The 23,443-nt window shown below is 38.8% G+C and overlaps 1 protein-coding gene across 7 annotated transcripts in view; it reads left to right on the top strand.

Annotated features, from left to right (window-relative positions):
- The window catches only part of AGAP1 (ArfGAP with GTPase domain, ankyrin repeat and PH domain 1), a 496,396-nt gene that overhangs the window by 220,707 nt on the left and 252,246 nt on the right, over positions 1-23,443 (top strand). For all 7 annotated transcript variants that reach the window (XM_075934057.2, XM_075934053.2, XM_075934051.2 and 4 more), the window contains one exon: positions 22,125-22,252. In XM_075934057.2, the coding sequence (XP_075790172.1) occupies positions 22,125-22,252 (128 nt within the window). The remainder of the gene's footprint in view (positions 1-22,124; positions 22,253-23,443) is intronic.

The following is a 23,443-nucleotide window of genomic DNA, read 5'->3' as shown; positions in this document are numbered from 1 at the left end:
GGAGACTGAAGAAGTTGTCAGAAGAGTGGAACAAAACAGAGTTTGGAATCTCTGTGTGTATTTCAAGTATTTTTAGATCTGGTTTGAAAGGCACTATGATGCTTATTACTTACTTTGAGCATCTTTAAGGCTGAGATTGATAGCATCTATTACTCCTCTGTGTGTGATTTTTACACCAGTTTGAGTACTTGTTCAGTCTGAAGGAAAGCTTTTGTACTGCTACTGTTGCAAATGTCACTTTTTAGCAAGACAGCTGCTAGTCAGTATTGGTCTTGGAAATGCCAAGTATAATGAGGAAAAAATGAAACTTTTAGAAGTATTACAAAAATTGTTCATGGTGAAATGCATTTGCAACCCATTTTGTGCAACATAGAAGTCTGAAAGCCAACAAAGATAATACAGTAGAATCTACTTGATTGGCAGTCTGAAAGCAGGCATATTTGAAATAATCATGATTTCGTACCGTGCATGTCAGTGACACTGACTGTTTTCTATCAGCCGTAGTTAACTGGTGTCAGTAGTTGCTGGCAAAGCATTCTCATTTAGCTTATAGTTCATTTCATGCTGGCTTCTCTATTCTTTCTGTTCAGTGAAAGTTTCCTTTAAACTTTAGTCTTTAAAACCATTGTTTAAAGCGTTGATTTGTGCATCACTCTGACAGTAAATAAACATTCCGAGCAATTACAATTTAAGAACCACACATTCTGAGAGCCATACTTATTTTCTATACCGGTATTTGTAGGGAAATACTGTTGTAACTTGTGTGCCATGTGTCACATGAGATCTTTAAATGGTGACCATTGTAAGTCTCTCTCAGCATAGTGTGTTCTTAACGATATCTGCTGTTTACTTAGATCTGATCCAGAAAGGACTTAAGCCAGTGGTAGGCAACCCATTGGGGTTCTGTGTGTGACCCACAAGACATTGTTGCCAGATTCCCCTGATTTTATGTCTGCATAGTTATTTTTTCCCCTTGTTACTTTCACTAAAATCACTTCACGTGCCCTTGCTTTATGCATGTGTTAAGTGTGTGCTGATTACACACAGCATTGCCTATGTGCTCCCTCTGCATCAAATCTAAGAGCTCCTGCATTTCAGTCAGCACACTCCACAAGTTCCAGGTATGCAGAGGCAGGTAGCAAAACTTCCCTATCCCAGGAGACCCTCTTGGTTATGATAGTTTTGCGGCTCACTTGTGCGGCCTACTCGCTAGTCTAGGTTGCTGGCTTAAGCACTTTCTTGTAGGGCTTTTTACTCCGCTTCCTGAAGTAGTCAAGGCCCTGTGTGTAAATTTAATTGTGTGTATCTTTGCTGGATCAAGACCTTAATTGGGATATTTGTTTAAATTCATTGTTTCCCTTTTAGTTTGCATTGGGTCAGGAAGATATTTGCCTTCCTCTGGAGTGCATGTTTTGACAGAGAGACAGAGCCCTTGTCAATTCTTTAAAAGGGGCGGGAGTGCCGCCTACACAGAATGCTCTTGCTAGTGAGTCTTTTGTCCACCAGATGGTGCTGATGTTACAGCAACCGATAAAAATGTCTAAAACCAGCCACCTCTGGCTTAGCCCAGCTTCACCTTTTGGAGAAAAGCAAGAACCATGTCCTCAGTTCTAATCTTAGGAAACAGTCGTGTTCCATTGAAATAAACTGTTAATGTAGCTGGACATAAAGCAGATGTGGTGGGCGAACTGAAAGCTGCTTACTAGTCTGTTTATTGAACACTGGCATATTGCTGTTGCAATCGCACAAATAATTTGTGCTTTCTAGCTTTGCTCCAGAATAGAAGGAAAAATATCTGATAAGCGCTTATAATTGGAATGTGAATGTTAGTTCTCTGACTTGGATTCTAAAATTGGCCGCCCTAATTTGCCCTGTTGAACCATACAGAATATATTGCATTTGGGTGATCATTCATTGTGTCTCTTAGGAGAAAGAGACTTAACTACCTTTGTACAGCTTTGCCCTCTTGTCAGCCAGTTCGTAAGGCAATGGGTATTAGTTACAAAGAGATCAGCTTGCTGTTCTTATCACTTGAAGTAAAGGTACTTGGAAAATAATTTAGGGAGCTTTTGTGGGATTTGTCATAGGGAAGAGAATAGAAAGGAGAGCCATTATTGTAGAGCAGACATAATGAGATGAGTTCATACCTCACAAGTTAGCAAGTTTCCACTTGTATTAATGCTGCATGTTCCTCAGATAGAGCTTTCCGTAGGCTTAGTTGCTGCATTGCTTCTTAATGCATGTGTGCTCTTTAAAAAAAAAAGAAAAAAAAGTGACATTTCTTCCATATTTGAAAATTATTTTGATTTTGATTTTTTTTAAAATAGGTACAACAGACTGCAAGGAACATTGTCAGAGAATACAAAATATCTTTCTATAAAAAATTCTTTTGCACACAAAACTTGTTTGAAATAGATAACTTATCTCTAAGTCGAATTAGCAAACTCCAAGAGATGTAATTCATTGGTGATGCATCTTTTTTTTAAAGAGGGAATTGTCAGAGGTCCATCAGCTACATATCAGCATCTTTATTTGCTTGCATCATTTATGCCACTTCATATAGTGATTACAGTTGCTTCTATCTTATATATTATAATTGTTGGTACTATGGAAATGTATATTTTTATGTTTAAGCTATACAGTGGTGTAACCAAATATAGGAAATTTGTATCCCTTGATGATGAATAAGAACTGTCTGGATATCAATTGAAATCTGTGGTCTCACAGCCGTTTCGGTTGTTACGTGGAAAAACTGTCCAGATAAATATTTGGCATTAAGTCTTGTCCTTCATTACCCCATTGAATTGTTCGATCTCTAAAGGAATCTCATAGCTCACTTTTGTGCCTATCATTTTGTAAATGTACTATTCTTGCTGGACCCTAGTCTTGTGAAAATGTCTACATTTTTCCATTAAGTGCTTAAAAAGTAATAAAACTAAAGCCATTAGCCTTCACTCATCAGATTGATATCAAGAAAAATATTCTTCGGTGCAATAAATCTGATCAAGTGTTCGACATTTATATCATTTGAATTCATTCTCTGGAAATGGACCTTTGAAGGTAAATTGCATTAAGCAGGGCAGTTTAAATTTTTAATACAATCTTATTGTAACTGTTAGCAAATGATTAAAGTGCAAAAGGGCCTTATATGTTTTGTAAGATTTATTCTGAATGCTATTTGATGCTTCTACTTGGGCAGGCTACAGAATTTGTGATAGCAAAAAGGAAATAAATTCCAATCTCTTCCTCCCTTTCCTCTGTGTGGTATTTAGTCGTCATTATGGGTTGATTAGCTTACTATCTATATCTTTATTTATTTGTGGAGAACATTTTGGAAAGAGGGATTTCACCACGGACTTTATCAGCACTCTTATTTACAGGATTAATTACTAAAGTAGTATATTTTTGGGGAAAAGTAATTTTTAATTGGATCAGCCCCAATTATTAAGTTTAAGATGTTTTATTGTCTCTAGTCTGAATTGGGTTTTTACTGGCTTGATGTGAGGGATAATGTCAGTGTTCTTTATGGAATAAGAAAACATTGCTGCCATTTTATTTCATCTCAATGACAATGGATTAAATTTGCATATGTATCTTCAGATCAGGTGACATTCCTGTGCACCTTTTGGACACTGCTGTGGTTAGTCTCACATTTTTAATTTATTTCATATTCAAGGCTACATTATGTAACTGCCCATTAGTATCCTGAAGGAGAATAGACATTTGAGATCATGTGTTGCCAGATAGTATGTTTGTGAAGTTAGAACAGCTGTCCTAAAGTTCACGGTATTTCAAACCTGAAGGGTTCTCTGTTCTATTCAATAATGGTGAAGCGTAAGTGGATGCTAAATACTAAAATCACAAGGAAACCATTTTTATTGTATTTTCCATTGGAATGATATAGGTGTACAAACAGAACCTTTTCTTGCTATCACTTAAAGGTTCTGATGAAGAAACTGAACTCTTGTTCAGTAGTATAAAAACATACGTATGGGACTTCAGTTTAATTTGGTTTATAGAGGGAAAAATGATAGCAGATTATATGTAAAGTGGGGTAGCCATTAAGTTTCATATTTCTTAAATGGGAGAAATAGTGTGCTTTCAGGCTTAGGTTCCTTCCTTTTATCTGTTTATACAATGTCTAGCCCACTGGTATGTTGATCCAGACTGAAACCTTTGGGCCCTACTGGAATGTAAATTATGTAGTTTAAAACTGAATTTTAATTGTGGGCATTGCATTCATGATCCAATAAATCCTACTTTAAAACTAAATAAACTTTAAGAACTCCTAAAACTGTGCATTGTAACAAATTTGACCATAAAAATCAATTCCTTAATTTAAATGGAAGAGGAGTTGGATTAAATTACTTTATCAGTTATATGCAACTGCAACAGATTAAAATTTCAAAATCAATCAGCTTTCATTGTTTAAATAATTAACATCTGGATGTGATTAGTAACAAATATGACATCTTGATCAGTAATAAACAGTTTTCTAAATCTAAATATAATTCTATTTAGATCACTTAGATGTTTAGTCTCACTTAGAGGATTAACCCTTTGAATAGCTCACATTATAAATTATGTGCAAAAATGGCACTGTCAACACTAGTTTAGTTATCATTTAATTCTGGAATGCACAATTTTTTATTACTGTATGACTCCCCTTGTCCTCATGTACCTTTCTGATTTGTAATTTTTCCTCTATTTTGATCAGTGCTGTACTTCCATCAAATGCTCAAAAGATGTTTTGTTTGTTTTTTGGGTTTTGCTTTGTTGTTTTAGTTTAGCATTTGATGTATTGTGTAACCCATGAGAACTCAGAGTTGTTCAGAAATAAACCACCTCAATGAGGGGAGTAGCTAACTGCCCTTTGAGTACGGCTCCCAGCACTAGCCTGGCTTACGCTGGCACTTTATAGTGCTGTAGCTTGCTGCACTCAGGAGGTGTGTGTATTTTTTACACCTCTCAGTGAAAAAGTTGCAGCATAGTAAAGTGTCAACACAAATGAAATAAATGTGACCAGGCATAAAATCCTTTGTGCTGCTTTTGAACGAAAGTTTCCAGTTGTGGATAATGAAAATCTCAGAGTTGTATCTGTAAAGCCTTTCTAGCCCCACACTCTATGTACTTGTGTGTGGTCAGCTGTCCTGTCTGGGAATTGCCCTGTGGAGACATTATTAAAGCTGTTTTTTCTTTAAATCACTGTTGTATGCTATCCCTGAAGACCTTCCATGAAACACTTCACAATTTTGCTGCTTACCGAAATAGGGTGTCAGCGAGTACAGTGTTTACAAATAATACTGTAATACCTCATTTAAAAATTGACTAGATAACTCACTTTTGAAACAGTTATTATTACACGTGTTTCTAGGAATCTATTTTACACTGGTAAGTTAGTTAGCATGTGGAATGAAGCATTTTGACATGATTTAGTTTGCACATCACTGTGTTCCTCACCTTTCATTAAATTTGTATGCAAGCATTTTTTTAAACTTTTAATTAAAACAGTCTCTGTTTTAAGGAGAGATGGCAGCTTTCAGTGCTCATTCCCCTTGCAGAATAAAAGGGGGTAGCTAAATGTCTCATCTTACAGGTGAATTCAGGTGCTAAGATCTTCACCTTAAGCACTGTATCAGAAACATTTCTGTCTTGGAAGACTTTCTACTCCCATGACAGCTTGATGAGCTGAAAAGAAAGGATGGGCTCATGTTTTCTCATTTATCATTTAGAAGCCAGACGCTGTCCAGATTGTATAGGCAGTTTATTGGAATAGTCACCTGTCTTATAATGGGAGGCTGTGATTTGCCTCTGATTTGGGGCTGAGTATTAATTGCATTCTTACCTGTGGAAAAGGTTTAGTTAAGCAGTGATAAGTTTTTAATATAAAACCTTATTTATAACCACATTTCTGTGCCTGATAAAATGTGAATTGTGCTGATCTTTAACTTTTACAGCAAGGTGCTGAAATCCTATTTTGATTGACATATCAATGAAAACGTAATTGTTTTAAATACTTGTAAGGGGAAGTGTGTGAGAAAATAACCTCAGAGAATTGATGCTGATAGAGGCCTTGTGCCTGGACAACTCACTACAGGTTGAATCTCTAGTCCGGCATGCTCTTGTCCTGCAACATCTGTGGTGAAGCATGATTTTAGTTGGCCAGATGTCCACTTACCATGGGTGTGGCCAAGTTTCCCATGGCCCCATATAGTTTGTTTACAGTAGCAAGTTGTGGCTCTGAGTGTTCGGTGCTGTTATTTAGCTCTAATTTTTACCCCTAAATGTCTTCCAAGAGCTGAATAAGCAGTGGAAGTATTGGTAATGCTACTAGATAATATTAAACTCCCATGGTCTGGAAAATTCTCTGGTTCAGAAGCAGCCAGGTCCCGAAGTTGCTGATCTGGAGACGTTCAATCTGTAGTAATAAAAACGGTGTTGAAACAGCGTGTTACCCTACAAAATTCATTTATGTAGAGACGTTCCTCAATCAATTGTGTTATAAATACCCAAACAAAAGTGTCTCAGAAACTAGTTGCTGGGCTATGAGTGCAATAAAATAACAAATGTATCAGCAAGAGAGAATTATTCTTCCCAAGAACGATAGGATGTGTCTCTAAATTCTTTGAAGGTCCTGATTACTATCAAGAATTACACATTAGCAGTATGTAGTACCAACAAAATTCATGCTCTGTCTTGTGAAAGTTACTGTGTGCAGTGCAGCCTCTTCCTGAATGAGAAATACAATAGCAGGCACTAAAAGAACATTGTTACAAAGCCTCCCAATTGATTTTTGACTTGGATTATTTAAAGAACATTCTGATACGTGTGTGTAAATTGGGAAAAGGACTGTCTGGGTTGCATGTCATATTGTTAATAGGATAGTATAGATTTTTCACTTTTAGGTTACTAGAAATTTGGTAATCAAAAGTTATTAATATCTGAATGTTTTAGGTCAACATTATATATAATAAAGAGCTGGTCTCAATTCAGTAGCTAGATCAGAGACAAACTCACACAACTAGTAGTATGAAAAGCAAGTAAATGAGATTCTCATTAACATAAGACCAGCCATACTGGGTCAGACTAAAGGTCCATCTAACCAATGCCAGGTGCCCCAGAGGGAGTGAACACAACAGGGAATCATCAAATGATCCCTCCCCTGTTGCCCATTCTCAGCCTCTCATTAACAGAAGCTAGGGACACCATTCATATCAACCTTGGCTAATAGGTTCATCAACGGCTATCTTCTGTGAATTGATCTAGCTCTTTTTTGAACCCTGTTAAAGTCCTGGTCTTCACACCCTCCTCTGTCCAGGAGTGCTACAGATTGACTAAGTGCTGGGTGAAGAGAGAAACTTCCTTTTGTTTTAAACCTGCTACCTATTAATTTCATTTGGTGACCCATGGTGTTAGAGATGGCTCTTGGAACAGGGTTAAGGAACATTAACTTGATGTCATGGTGAAATGTCCTTGCATTTTCTTGTGCTTAAACTGAGGATTTGGTCCCCAAGGTTATCACTCTGACATCTTTTACACATTCACTAAATGAACTACAGAGGATTCATGCATAAGCAGTAAGGTCAGCTTTCCTATCCCTACATGTAAACTTTGCCCAAAGGGAAAAAAGCAGCACCAGAAAACAACAAATGAATCTAAGTGTGGAAGAGGAAGCACCAAATATTTTCAGCAGTGCTTGAACTTCACCAGGAAAAATAAACTAACATATGAAAAATAAGTGGAAGCTTACAAGAATGAATGAGGAAACAGAAATTAGTCCTAATTTATGGAAAATTCAACTACTGTCCTAAGTGAGGCTATAAACTGAAGATTTCAGTAACTTCAATTATTTCTAGAAAATGAAAAATGTTTCCTTGGATTTATGGTTTGAGCAACATGGTTTACCAGTGACCAAAGCATATTCTGTTGTTGCATTTGGGCAGGAATAAATGATTATATCAGATCACAGTATGTTAATTTGAAAAGTTTGAACCTCTTTCTTCTTTTTTTAATCAGAGGAAGTTTAAAACTAATGCATTTAAACATCAAATGTACATGGTATCATTTACTCATTTAGCTTTTGTAAGAAGGGGAGAAAGATATCCTGTTGTTTTGCCACTTGCACCTTGGCTGTATTAGACATTTTCTCCATGCCAAAATTAACATTAGCAGCCTTGACTTTGTTCTGTCCTGAAGGTAACTGTTTATTACAGTCAGCATTTAAATCCTTCGATTAATAGGAGCAATTAAACAATAGCTTCATTTCTAGCAAATTAACAGCCCTAAGAGGTAATTGCGACATAAATGAGGATAAATTTGTTTTAATACAATGAGATAAAAAGAATATAGACAAGAACTGAATCTCAGATTAAAAATTCAGTCTTTGTTATTTCAGGAGAAATTTGAAAGTTTCACTGGTCATCTAAGATCATTTTTACAGCAAGATATGATTTAATCTTGCAGTATGGCTCAGTAGGACATGTGAACCATTCTGAGGCATTATATGGTATGTGCTGCAAATGTGCAGTCTATATACTAGAGTGCTGAAAATGTCAGATGCTTATTAGAAATAGTGTATTCCAATCTAGCTATGTGTTTAAAAGGATACTCATTTTTAAAACTGATTAAGAACTGTAAGGAGTTTGCCTTTGCCATGCTAAATCAGGCAGGAAGGCTAATCCCTCTCTCTGCTTTAAAAAACTAGCTTTTCAATGTTAACTTAATGTGTCCTAGTTTAAAAATCTTTTATCTAATCCACCCAGCATTTCTATGACTTAAATAATGACGTATGAACTTCAGATGGGGAAATGGAGACAAATTGAGGGCTCATGTCTTGCCAGAATTAGAATTCTAGGGGTAGGCTCCAAAGTCTCTACAGTCTTCTAGTTAATACTGATTGGTGCAGAGGGTGCAGCTGAGTTGGAGAGATCAGACCATTACTGCCAGTGGTGGCATAATGGCATGTACAGCTCCCGGAAGGAATTTTTTGAATTGGAGGTAGAAAAAGCGGCTGAGGGTCAGTTTGTGTTTGCCAAGGGAACTGCAGACAGCTCAACTCAGTGAGTGGGAATGGGCAGTCAGAAGCCAAGTGGTAAGTGAGGTCTTTGTTAGAAGCATACCAAAAAAAATAAAAAAATGTCGCCATGAAGATAAAGGACTCCAGTTATGTGAGTTGTGCATGATCCTCTGTGGGGTTTGCTGAGTTTTCTTTCAATATGATGCTCTTTGAAATACTGTAGAAACAATGTGCTCGGAGCTATGGATAATATATATTAGTACAGATGGACTTCACACCAAGCCAGTTATTTATGAAAGGCCGTGTTATATTATCATTCACATAACACTTCTTTGTGATTATTTGGCTAGCTGGTCACAATCTTAGGTGTCAATGATTTGATGCTGCTGCTGTTATATGTGCCAGCTATTTCCAGACATTTGGTTCCCATTGTATGTCTTGAAAGAAGTAGGGATTCTTATCTTTTGATGATCAACTGATTTTGAAATGGGTATTGTATAATACCAAATACTCTAGCTCATGTTGTGGTAGTCAATAGATTTGCATGTGACTGTTAGCCTCCTGTAGAAGCAGGAAAAGCAGACACAGGTCTCATCTACACTACCACAGTAAATGGTCTAAGTTATTTTATTTCAGTTACTTGACTATAATGGGAGTTGATGTAGGTCAGGTCAACTTATGGCAGTGTCTACAGCACACTGTCAAAAGGAGATGCTCTCCTTCAGACTTACTTACTCTTTTGGGGATCTGGAGTACAGGAGTTGACTGAAGAACACTCCGCTATCAGCTTAGTGGGTCTTCACCAGACCTGCTGAATCTACACTGCTGCCTTGATTGCAGCAGTGTGGAGCTATCTGTAAGTGTAGAAAAACCCTAATATAGCACTAAATATAAAACCCCTGTAATGACTTAACTGCTAACACCTTCTCAACTGGAGTTTTCTTTTGATACATTAAAAATAACAAGAGGCAGAATATCTACTAACAAAAGCTGTAATACTGAGTAATCTGTATGTTAAATGATATTTTATATGTTCTGATTTTATACAAATGTATATTATGCACACAAGGCCTTAGTTAATTTACCTGTCATGGCAGCCTGGCTTACATGAAACAGAATATCTCCCATTGAAATAACCACCATGAAATAGTTTAGTTGGGAAAGAGAGAAATAGTTTGGTTGCTTTTTGTAGTTTTATTCTGAACTGAAGGACCTGCTTGATCATGCGGCTGCATAAAAGAGGTGGTCCTCTCAGATGATATTGGACCTGACTTCCGTGTCGTGGCTATGCAACTGAACTGTTCATAACAGTTAAATAAAACCTCCTTTTCTGTCTTAAAATGTCATTTTGCTGCATAAATGCAGTAGAAAACCCAGACTACAAGTCACATGGGAACACATTTTTCACTCGGAATTTAGGGTTTTGTACTGGTTGAAAATGTCAAGAAGAACCTTCGTCACCAAACTTCACTGGTTTTCCAGTCCCACCTGAAACAGAGCTATTCAGATATGTACAATAAATATATTTAACTTGCTATTTTGGAGGAATGGTTTTAGGTTGATTCTTTTTGAATACAGAACCTGATATGCAGAGGATCACAATAAAGGATGTATGATTTGCATGTTTAGTTAGTTTTACATTTATTTAAGTTTTACATGATAATTTGGATACCATACATATTAAAATAAGTGCAGGCTCTCCTTTAAAAGCGCTATATCAAAGTTATTAGGCCTAGAAATTGACTTGCATTTAAGAGAGCATGCACAATGATTTTAAAAGGGGATGCTTATGTTAATGTTTCCTTTTTCCACAAACATTTTAGTTTTAGTGCCTATTCTTGTAGTTATTACTGCTGTGCTCGTAATGTGTAATTGCAGAATAAATTTATTTTTTATTGAACATTTATTTATTGTAAACATGGGATATTAAACTAAAATACAGTTGCAATAAAGATACAAACCAAATGTACATCTCTAGTTCTAGCAATATATTGTGCATAATGGCTGTTCAGGAAAGGCTAGTAAACAAATTGTCATCAACAGAGTTCATTGGTCGGATGTGGAAACTAGATTGTGTTGGAGGAGTGCATGGGTGTATCTCATTCTTCCTGCTCCGCTGAAACTGGTTTTACAGTCATCATAGGTATATTCCTTCCATCCCCTCTCTTCCCCCCCCCCCCCCCCCCAACATACCTATTAAGCTTAGGTATGTTATTTAGGAATAGGGACTACTACTGGGACTGGTTTATAATGTTGCTTGGGTCCTTTAGGGCTGGGGGCTGTGTGTGTGTGTGTGGGGGGGAGGTTTAGTAGTCAGGATTGGGAGCTGAGGAGGGGCTCAGGGCAGGGAGCGAGGTGTGTTCGTGTGGGGGGTGTTTGTACAGGAGCTGTCTGGCTGTGGTGGGGACCATGCTGACTGGACATTGGGTGCGGGAAGCTTACCTCCACCCCTGCTGCCCAAATGCAGTTATAGCTGTCCCTCTCTGAAATACTGTCCCTTTTTCCATCCCTGCCCTTTACTGCTCAAATGGGGTTATAGCTCTTCCAGTTCTGGCCTCCAGCTCTGGCCCCTTGCTGCCTCTCTGTGGTCATTACACAGTATAATTGTCCCTGCTAGCAGCCCCCTCCTTTCTGTGTGATGAAAAACAGTTGCATTTCAGGCATAGCCCATTGTCCTGTCACAACCAAACCTTTACCTTGGTTTAAGTTATGATAAAAGGAAGCTGCCTACTGAATTTGGTGGTTCTAGCTCTTACCTTTTAGGAGGCGTTCTTGGACAGAGTGCTGCACCTTTTACTCTTTCACAAATGTATGGGTATAGTGAAAGATTTGTTCACCCCCAGACTAGGCAAGATTTTACTTTGCTAGCCTATTGTGTGGTTCAGAAGTGTCCTTGTACTCCAAGTTTAAAAAGAGAGAGCTAGATCTTTCTCTTATCTTGTGTTTTGGACTTTTTGCAAGAATGTTTCCCTCAGGAGTCTAACTTTCTTTACTTGAATGAAGCTGTACTAATGAGATTTGCTCCTGCCAAAGAAGTTTAATACTGCACAAGAAGTTGACACATGAACAGCCCTTTGAACCAACAAAAGAGAGCTCTCTGTCGTTACTCTAGCAACAGTGTTTCTAATGGCAATTAGCTCAAATATTGAGCACAATGAGGACTTGGTTCATTATGGAGGCATAGTCCTTGGTTTCAGGGAGAATAGCTGACCTAGTGTTCCTCCCTAATGTGAATTCAGACTTCGGCTAGTCAGCCTACCTTCCTTTGTTATATATTCACCCTTGAGAAAGAAGCAGGAGTGCTTTGTTTTGTTTTTAAAAACTGTTGTAACTTTTGCTTCAACAATGGCTGACTCGTCTGTGTGTGTGTGTATATGGGAGTGGAGGTGGAAAGGGAAAGCGATTTGCTTAAATGCCTGTTTAACATGACAAAAATGACACCTTGGATTTGAAACACAATATTCATGTTGAAAAGTAGAATTTTCTTTAGTTTCACACTACTCTGCTAATTATTTTTCTCTAGGGTAATATTCTTGATTCAACTGTTCAAGATTATTATTTTTTTTTTTAAGCGAAAAGACTACTTTCCAGGAATCTGTGGTTAGTAGGAAATGCTTACAAAATGAATGATTTTGCTAACAAAACAGCACTGCTAAGATGAAAGTTGTGAGGAGTAGGAAGGTTAACTTGGTTTTTGTAACTAGGGTCAAGCATGAAAAAAGAGGCATTCAAATAAGGCCTTTTTTTGTGAAAATATGAAAATTTGCTCTCTTAATACAAGCCAATATCTTTACATGCCTTAATCTAACAAGACCTTAAAATTAAATATTTTGTGGTCCTTATTTATCAAAGTGACATCTTATTTTAGAAGGAGTTCATATGAATTACCTCATTCAAACACTTTGTTAAATATGTAACTGTGTAGCGTGTTAGCTTTATGCTGCTGTTTTATGACTATTTTTTATTTTTAAATAACACATCATCGGGGTTTTAAAATTTACAAGTTGATTTTTTTTTAAGTTGATATATCTGCTAGAAGACCTATGCATTGTTGCTCGGGTCCCGGAGGGTGCAAGAGTCAGTGCAGCAGCTTGAGGATGTGAGAAGCTCAGGGCAGACATCTGGAGGTGTGGGGGGTGGAGGAGTCAGGGTTGCAGGTGAGGAGTAGTTCCAGGCAAGAAGCTGAGGGTGTGAGAGGGTGCAGGAATCAGAGTTGGGAGATGTGGAGGGGCTTAGTGCAGGAGGTGCAGGAGTCAGGATAGGGGTTTGAGAGGTGTGAGAGGGTGCAGGAGAAGGGGGCTCAGGGAAGGGGGAGCAGAAGGCCTTATTTGCCCCCCTGTGGTCATTGGTGAGTATAGCTGTACTTGCTGTAACACCCCTCCCTTTCCATTTGATGGGAAACAGTAGCATTCCAGGCGCATTCCATTGTCCTGGCACAATCCAAACGTTGACCTTGGTTTAAGTTACGATAAGAGGAAGCTATATACCAGTTTTGGTGGTCCTAACTCTTACCCTTTAGGATGAGTTTTTGAACAAATGGACTCGCAGGCCAATGGACACACAGACCCACAAACTCTTAAATATATAGCAGATAGATCATATGGCTCACACACTATTCTGAAGTTGATATAATCTGCTCTATAAGCAATGAGAATGCAATTTTCTTTAAACTATCTAAGAAACCTCTCAATATCTATCCTGTTTTGGAAATTTTTTTTATATGTATATGATCAGTATTATTATTATATTATTAATAATAATTATTTTTCATGCTTAGGGTCAAATTCTAATTTGCTCACTGGATTCAGTGACCTGGGGTTTAGTCTTTGAATCTTAGTCCAGAGATTTAACCCAAGTAGAATCATAGAGCCGGAAGAGACCTCAGGAGGTCATCAAGTCCAGCCCCCTGCCCAAGGCAGGACCAATCCCAACTAAATCAACCCAGCCAGGGCTTTGTCAAGCTGAGACTTAAACACCTTTAGGGATGGAGATTCCACCACCTCAGTAGGTAACCCATTCCAGGGCTTCACCACCCTCCTAGTGAAATAGTTTTTCCTAATATCCAACCTAGACCTCCCCCACTGTAATTTGAGACCATTGCTCCTTGTTCTGCCATCCGTCACTACTGTGAACAGCCTTTCTCCATCCTCTTTGGAACCTCCCTTCAGGAAGTTGAAGGCTGCTCTCAAATCCCCCCTCACTCTTCGCTTCTGCAGATTAAACAAACCCAACTCCTGAGTCTCTCCTCATAGGTCATGCGCTCCAGCCCCCTAATCATTTTGGTTGCCCTCTGCTGGACCCTCTCCAATGTGTCCACATCCTTTCTATAGTGATTAGTTACATGCGTTTGTGTGTGCAGGGGAGGAAGGGGTGTGTTTGTGTGTAACCTTGCAAATGCCCCTCCAGCTCCTTTTTGGGTCAGGACCCCTACAATTACAGCACTGTAATTTCAGATTTAAATACCTGAAATAATGAAATGTATAATTTTTTAAATCGTATGACAATGAAATTGATGAAACTGGACTGTGAAGTTGATAGGGCCTTACTCCTATGATCACTTTCCTCAGTCATGAAGAAAATGTAATAAATAAAAAGATCTGAAGAATGCACCAGCACAGTATGTTATAAACTTTCCAGTTAACATACTGTTGTAGGTAGGTTATAACCTGAACAGATTCCACCTTTACCACCAGGGAGGCTATCCAGTTAACTGGTAAGCATGAGGCTTATCCGTTAATTGGCCTTGCCAATGGACTCCAGCAGTGGTCCGCTGTGCCAGGCCAGAGCAGCCATAACTGGTTAAAATGGTTAACTGGTTAAGGGCTAGTATTTAACCAGTTAACCATCTTAACATCCCTACTTGCCACAGACCCAGCTACCTTTAATTTTTCCCTTCCTAATCTCTAAACAACTGCCCCTCAACTAAAGATGGCAGCAGAAAGAGTTCAGCTGATCTCTGGCATTTTTAAGTGCCTGTAGTTTTACATTTTAATTACTTTTTCATTTCTACTGATAGGCAAGGCTTGGATTCAATTCTCTTCCCGCACAGTAGCTGTTGAAGGAGTTGGCAGCTCAGCTATTACCCCACAGATTAACTGTCATTTGTTTCATGTGTCTCAAACGTTAGAGGGTCATGGTGGTTCCTTAGGTCCTTCTAAGGCTCCTATCACCACAGTATGCAAAGGAAGGTACCCCAGTCCTACAAAATGCTAATAGAAGATTGAATATGTGATCTAATTAAGGGGTGACAGCTACATGACTGTAATGAAAGAAGCCAAGAACAGCGTTTGCTGTCTGAGATGAGATCAGGTTGTATAATTTTGAGTGGAGAAGAGTTGTTTTGGGAAGAACTGGCAACTTCGGAGAGATACCAGACTTCTTGTCAGAATGGGGAAGGTTTGACAGCTGGGAAGGGGGTTCAGTTATGGGCAGATCATTTTCTCCCTCTTAAAAAAAATGCAGGGTTTAAAAGTACATTACATTTCTGGATTTATAACTATAAAGAGAAGTTGTCCCAGTGTTGCTTTGGTCACATTGAGCACAAGTATCCCGTATTTTTGATTTTTGATACTGTTCATTCTGTTCAATGTATGCTTGTTTGATTAAACTCTGCAGAACTGTGGGTCTTTTTTTTTTTTTTTTTTTTTTTTTTTTTTTTTTTGGGTAGGTTACACATCAGTCTGAGTTTCTAAAAGTTATTTTCATCAGTTAGTCTTTGCTTGGATTTTCACTCTTCAGATGCTGCCTCACATTGTAGCTTTAAGGCAAGGTTTTGTGGGTAAAGTCCTGCACAGATGCGAAATTTGTGCGTGTGGATATCCACATCCGTGGCTCTAAAGCAGATATGCAGAACTGTGTTTGTGCGACTCTCTAATTGTAACATGTTGATCAGCACAGAGTAACACAGGGAGCTGGTAGATATGGGTGCTGCCATTCCCACGTTTTTCTGGGATACGAGTTTAAAAAGTCTGAAGGTCGGGACTATCTGTGGGAATCCCAAATGCATTCTCCATTCAATAGCACTAAAATGAGATCAGAGAAGCTTGTCCCTCTTGCATCCTGCTGGTATTAACTTAGCTGGCTTGAAACACACCCCTTTTCACAAAGATTTTCCTCAGAGGAACTGTGGGAGAAGATGGTTTGGAGTAGGCCATCCAAATCCTAGCTTAGGATTGTGACCCTGATAGCCATGTCGTCATCAGATAAAGGAAAAGCACATGTACCACCTATGTCAGAACAACTAGTTTAGGGTGAGGATGACTATAGTAAATGTCCAGACAGATGGAGAAGTTAGAGGAAAAAGTTTCTTCTGACTTCCGGGACTTTTGTGTCCTTGTGTTAGGCTGTCACCTCAAAAAACGGCATGCTTCTAGAAGACTGGCGTCTGGGGTAACTGGTGTTTTGAAGTGTGAGAGAAACAACATCCTGAGTGGAAGCAGGTAGACGGATAGAGAAAAACAACTCTTGCACCAATTGCTTATGTCTGCTGTTCTGCTACCTAGTGTGGCCTTTGCTCTTGAGTAAGAATATTTTACCTATTGTGGGAAATATTTAGGGACATATCAGTCTCGGAGGAAAAATAGGTCAGAGGTATTTGACAGTGTGACTGAGACCAATAATTATTGCTCAAAGAGCAGTTCGTAAGTCGAGAGGATAACATTGTGCCCTATGATAGTTTTAAATAATCTGCAATTTATTATGAATTGTTTTGTGATTTCCTTAAATAGTAAATTGGAAAGTGAGCAGGAGCAATGTTTTAAATGTGGGTACCTATGTTTATGGTGTAATTGGTAACCCCTCAGTGCCATTTAAGGAAAGAAACAAATATTTGCCTTAATTAGTAATATGGGTAGTGTAAGACAGAAAAAGGAAATTCTGCAAGGAAGCTGGCCTTTATTTATCTGTGTGATTTTTTTTTTTTTAAATTCCGTTTTGGTCTTCTTATTGGCCTTTAACATGCATAGTGAAGATCTGACCTTAGCTTTGCTCTCTGAATTCACATAATGATTTTTAAAATATTCTAATATATGGCTTCCATAACGCCAGATCAATAAACCAATAGTTCTGACATGACAGAGTATTGCGATATCCCTCTGTAATTTAAACATGATTAGCTGATGACGATTATGATCAATATGCTAGAAGAAGAACAATTAATTGATATCCTTTCTGGATGATAAGAGGCCTATTGCAAGTGGGATGTAACTAATGAAGCTGCTTCTTCGTATATACGAGCCATTTTTTATAAACGTATTCTCATTAAATCATGGTTATGCCATCATTCATTTACATGAAAAACATAAGCTGCAGACCACTTCCTTATTAAAATTACATTCATTTGGAAAGAAATTGTATGCATATGCAACTGAACAGTATCTGTGTCTATATTATAATGTACTGGGGAAAATCATCGGCTCATTTACATAAATATCTTTTTTATACCATCTGAACAAGACAGAGATTGAATACTGTTGAATTTAATTACATCATCTTATATCAGCAGCAACAATGGTTGCAGTAAATACAGATGCTGGTATGGGCAGAGCTAATGGACTATAGGCTCCTTTGGAAGTAACTGTGTTTTATACACCTACCCTGCTTCCTGTACAATTCAGAGTCTCAATACTCATAACCTTGGCTGGGCCATTTAAAAAAACAAATCTCAAGCTGTGAACCAGCAAATAGATATGGCCCACAGACAGTCCTCCTTTGCTCATACCCTTTATTAGCAAGACAAACCAAAACAAGCATAGTTCAACCCTTCTCTATTCAGAATACTGTTCACTGTGGTCAGGAGACTCGACCAGATCCCATCCTGTTCTCAGATATGGTCCAATAACACCTTTCTCCAATCCATAATTCCACAGTGAGGCAGGAAAAACTAATCTACTGTTTCTGACCTCCGTATGTGCACTAGAAATCGCACTATGCCAGATAGTATATTTTACCTTCCCAGGGAGCTGCAAACCTTGAGGGTAGCCTATCTATCAACCCATAGAGGAGAATAAGGAGTCAACATGTCTTTTAGAATGTATTGCAGTTTTATTTCAAAAGTGTCGAAAACTGGTTTTGGGTGTAGCCCAGCGGTAGATGCCTGTGTGTAGGCCATGTACTTTTTTTACATGTGTGTGTGGTTTGAATGCCTGAAATATGACAGTACAGATTGAACCTCTCAAATCCACAGCTCTCTGGTCCAGCAACATCTGTGGTTGCTGGACCAAAGAGCCCCAGAGGATAGGAGCAGGAGACAGCCGGGAGTCTCATGGGGAAGCAGGGCCGGTCGGGGAGAAGGCACCCATTAAGCCACCTATGCTTCTTAAAGTGTACATGGCTAAGAGAAACTTTCAAAACAACCAATAGTCTTGCAGCACCTGAGAGACTAACAGAACATGTAGATGGGATCATGAGCTTTTGTGGGCACAGCCCACTTCTTCATCTGAAAACTATTTTGTTGTTTTTTAATTTTTTTCCAGTTACAGGCTAACTCGGCTACTCCTCTGAAGCTTTTGAACATTGCTAAGCAAGCTAGTTTTCATAAACAGTATAGCTGATTGGCCACTGCTGTAGCTTTTAGTCTTCATTTAGCTCAGCGGTTCCCAGCCTTTTCCAGATGGGGACCTATTCTGACAATTCAGGAAGACTTGGTGACCCAAAGCAATTCAAAAATGGGGGGGAAGCGAGGGCAGAGCCACTTGGGGAGACACTTGGCAATCCCTTTGAAATGCAATGGCGACCTATATTTGGGAAACCCTGATTTAGCTGTATATAATTTTAAAATTGTACTGTCACCTTATGGTTAGCCAGTGACCCAAAAGATAGAGAATTTAAATAAAGTTTCAAAATTTAATTTTAAAGCATGCAAAGCTTAAAAGTGGTTTTCCCGAAGCCTTAACTTTCAAAAATATTCAGGTGTGTCCTGAAAGTAATCCCACAAATACTGTACTTCTCTCCTCCAATGTTATATGGAAGGTGTGGATAAATGAACCCATCTTGCACTCCTAACTATAAAGCTGTTACAGGAAGGCTCCATATTTAATGAAATTTTAATGGTTTCTAAGTCTGTTCGAGTGGTTTTGTTTGTGTTGCTGAAAATTTCTCCTTAATCTTCAGAATGAATTTCTCATTTTTCAGGATATATTAGTGTTGCACACTGAAAAAATAGGGGTCTAAAATAGGAATTACAGTATAATATTTTTGTAATTTTAGTTATTGATGGACTCTTCTCATTTCATAAATAATGTGGATATATTTTATCAGTTGCCTGCCGGAAAGGTGACATAATTTGAAGCACTGGTAATATGGGGACTCTGTCAGCAACAATATATCTCTGTCTCTCCTTTTCAGTCTTTTATACCTGGTGTCTTTTCAGAGTTGACTGTTTTGATCCAGTGAAGGAATTTTTAAAGATTGCTCAGGTTTATGCCTCTGCAGCATTAATTTTAAAGCTAATATATGTGAGCTCCTTAGGTGAAGTGGAGAATGACGTATTCTTGATGTAGAATAACACACATGTCCATTTCGGGATATGCAAGAATATTCCACTTGCACTCTTCATTCACCAACTAACCTTGCAGTAATACATCTCTTTACAGAGAATTACCCAGTGTACTTGTAGCGCTGTTGGGCTCATGTGGTGCACTGTGGAAGTAGGCACCCTACCTATCAAGAGAGGTGAAGCAATCATTTCTGTTCAAGGTAATCTTGGTGGACATTGAAAGAGTTCTGTCTCAGACCACACTGCAGGAGAAAGGATTGTCCCTGCCCCCAGATGCCCTCTTTTTGCTGGCAATGGCTTTTAGTCTGCACCTGCACCTGCACCCTTCTCCTTGTGCTCCACAGATGCATCCATTCCACACACAGAAGGTTCTTCGTTGAGTGCTTCCTCATGTTGATTCCATGCCAGGTGTGTGTGTATCACATGAGCTGCTGCTAGAAAATCTTCCCCTGGTGATATTTGTAGGGGTGGGTCTTGCACCCTCTGGTGCTACTGGTTCCTCCTTGTCTCCTATGACGGTTGCTGAAACAGTGCTTTTGCTTTGGCAAACCTCTAGTGATTTCTCCTGACTTCCATTGTGAAAGTTTTGTTAGGTGTTACAATTTAGCGTCACATTTAGTTTGTCCCTTATGGGACGTTGTTCTTGGGATAGAACATTGCCTGGGGTTCATACCATGTGGATTGTGTACTAAGCTCATGCCAGTGTGAATCATAGAATCATAGAATCATAGGACTGGAAGGGACCTCGAGAGGTCGAGTCCAGCCCCCTGCCCTCAAGGCAGGATCAAGCTCCGTCTACACCATCCCTGACATGTCTATCTAACCTGTTCTTAAATATCTCCAGAGAGGGAGATTCCACCACCTCCCTTGGCAATTTATTCCAATATTTGACCACCCTGACAGTTAGGAATTTCACTGGGTGAAGCCCAGTGTGAAGCAAGATACATGGAAGAAAGCAGTCTAGTAGGAAATGTTACATAGCCAAGTGAAAACTTTTTTCAATCTGTTCACAATTATCAGTTGCTGAGGACTTTGACATCCCCATTATTTTGGAGTGTCTTTTATTCTTAAAACCGTTGGGGGTCTCAGTGAGTTCATCTCAGGTTCACTTGGTGCCCATAAATCCTCTGACTGCTCGTCTTGTTTGAAAGGGCTCGTTAGAACTTTCTCATCTGTGAGTAGGCCCATTCTGACATGACTTCTCAGGTCTCACAAGATCTCCATTGGAACGCTTGTCTTCACGTTCCTTATCCCATTTAGCCAGGATAGTCACCATTCTAGGTGGCCATCACCTCAGAAGGATTAACAGGGAGCTCACCAAATATGCAGTCTTTCACAGCAATAAAATGGCTCTGAGGTTATATCGGAAGTGTTCTGCTCAAGTGACCTTGGATTTTGATGTGAATCAGCCTCTGTGTCCTTCCCAAAAACCTCAAATCTGTACCGTTAGTGAAGACAGAAGGGTTCAGTTCTTGGGCATCCACTGAGCTGCGGCATTCTACCTACAAAGAACAGGTTGATGATGATGATGATGAGTATTCCCACGGAGATGCTATGCTTTTGCAAATAGGAGGAAAACCGATTCAGTGCCTTCACAAATGGGGAGATGGGACATGTAGTTCACAATATGAAATAGACTGATAATCCCCACATATATGTTCCAACTCTGTGGTCCTACACTTCAAATGTAGCTTGAAATCTTTTTTTTTTCTTGTGCCAACAATCTAAAGATGTTAACTTTTTTTTATTCATGACCCAAAGCTAATCTGCAGATCTCGTTCTACAACAGCGTTAGTCTGAGGGTACGTCTAGACTATATGCCTCTGTCGCCAGAGGCATGTAGATTAGGCTACCAGGCATAGTAAAATGAAGCGGCGATTTAAATAATCGCCGCTTCATTTAAATTTACATGGCTGCCGCGCTGAGCCGACAAACAGCTGATCAGATGTTTGTTGGCTCAGCGTGATAGTCTGTACGCGCGGGTGGCGACATCAAAGGTATTTGTCGACCACCCAGGTAAGCCTCCTGGGATGAGGTATACCTGGGTGGTCGACAAATACCTTTGATGTCGACACCCGCGCGTCCAGACTATCGCGCTGAGCCGACAAACAGCTAATCAGCTGTTTGTCGGCTCAGCGCGGCAGCCATGTAAATTTAAATGAAGCGGCAATTATTTAAATCGCCGCTTCATTTTACTATGCCTGGTAGCCTAATCTACATGCCTCTGGCGACAGAGGCATATAGTCTAGATGTACCCTGAGATTAGTCCCGAACCGTGTTTTCACTTTACTTGGATTCACTCCCTGGAAGAGCATGCCACAGAAGAACAAAAAAATGGGTTTTACCCTCAAAAGTTCATTATATATATAAAATTATATTTTTTATGTTTATATTTTGTTGGTCTCTCTGGTGCCACAGGAGTACTCATTTTTAAAATGACTGCCTGCTTAGACTTTTGTAAAGTAATACCTTCAATTTTAAGACTCCAAACCTTGCAGATTAGCAGTGTAGAATTAACTGTTTTCTGTCTGTGTTCTGTACACTTGGAATTGTGATACTTTGTAGCCTACACTTTTGCTTAATCATTTACATACTTCTCTCTTGTTGTTTTAGTTGCCCAGAAGATTGTGGCAACAAGGAAGAAACAGCAGCTTTCAATAGGTCCCTGCAAATCTTTACCGAACTCTCCAAGTCACTCGTCTGTGTGTTCTGCCCAGGTTTCCGCTGTTCATATCACCCAGGTACAGTATGGAATGTTTGCTTTGAAAAGAAAATGATGGAATGTTACAGTGACTTTAAAGCCCAGGACTTTTTTTGCTGCTTTGTCAGCAGTTAGATTTTTGTAAAAGCTTACTGTGATCTCTAGTATAAAACAGTGTTTTCATAATTGGCTCTCCTTTGCTTTAAGTAACTGCTGTGGCAAAACATTTTTATTGGGAATTGGCTTTAAAACAATCCTTTGTCATGCTGGTTATGTTCTGCAGCCTGCTGGCATTAGTGGAGGGATTGTTATAGTCACAAGATTTGCTGTTCTACTTTAATTAGCTGACAGTGCTTTGGTCATTGCTATGGTTTAATCACACGCTGGACAGTAGTTGGTACATCTCAACAGTTAACACACTTCAGTCCCAAATTTGGCACTACCATTCAATTTTATTATCCATCTCCTCTGTGCTCAATACACCTTTAGTGACATTACTGTGTGTGTTTGCTGAATTATTTACATTGCAGTAAATTGTTTGACAGCCAGCAAGTACTACGTAAAAAATTAAACTGTTGCCTTCTATGCTGAAATACATCACTGATTTGCAATCAGTATTTTAACATATACAAAATTGATACCTACATAACAGTGAATGCTCATAACAATCTCATACTTAATATTCTAGTGAATCTTTCCCCAGTATCTAAATTTAATTTCTGAAAATTGTACATGACGATCTCACTTGTACTTACTGTGTTGGATATTTTGAAAGATCTTAAAATAGATTAACTATGAACGTAATGTGACATTGTCTTGCAATATTTATTACTGTAATACCTTGTCTGTCTTTTTTCACTTTGAGTGAAAGATTCCATTCTGTTGCGATATTTAGGAACATTAGGAGTGGGCAAATTTATGTCCTTGCTTTTATCAGCTTAATGCAACACTGTTCAGTGTTGATACAAATGTAAAAAGCAAGAAAAAAATGAACTAAAATTGGAGAGAGTTAAGAACAGTGTCATAGGGTATGTCTACATTGCATTGCTATGTCGGGATACCGGCGGTATCCTGAATAGCAACCTGGCATCTACACAAGCCACCCATTATTTTGAAGTATTTTTCAAAATAACAGGAACTCTGTTGTCCATCCCTGTAAATCTCGCTGCATGAGGGATAAGGGTTGGCTCGAAATATCGCGTTACTTTGAAATGCGGTGCTGCGTAGTGAA

This window comes from Pelodiscus sinensis, chromosome 7, assembly GCF_052426305.1.
Source record: "Pelodiscus sinensis isolate ZL-2025 chromosome 7, ASM5242630v1, whole genome shotgun sequence".
Taxonomy (NCBI): Eukaryota; Metazoa; Chordata; order Testudines; family Trionychidae; genus Pelodiscus; species Pelodiscus sinensis.
The sequence above is the reverse complement of the archived record's forward strand: the minus strand, read 5'-3'. Positions and strand labels throughout refer to the sequence as shown.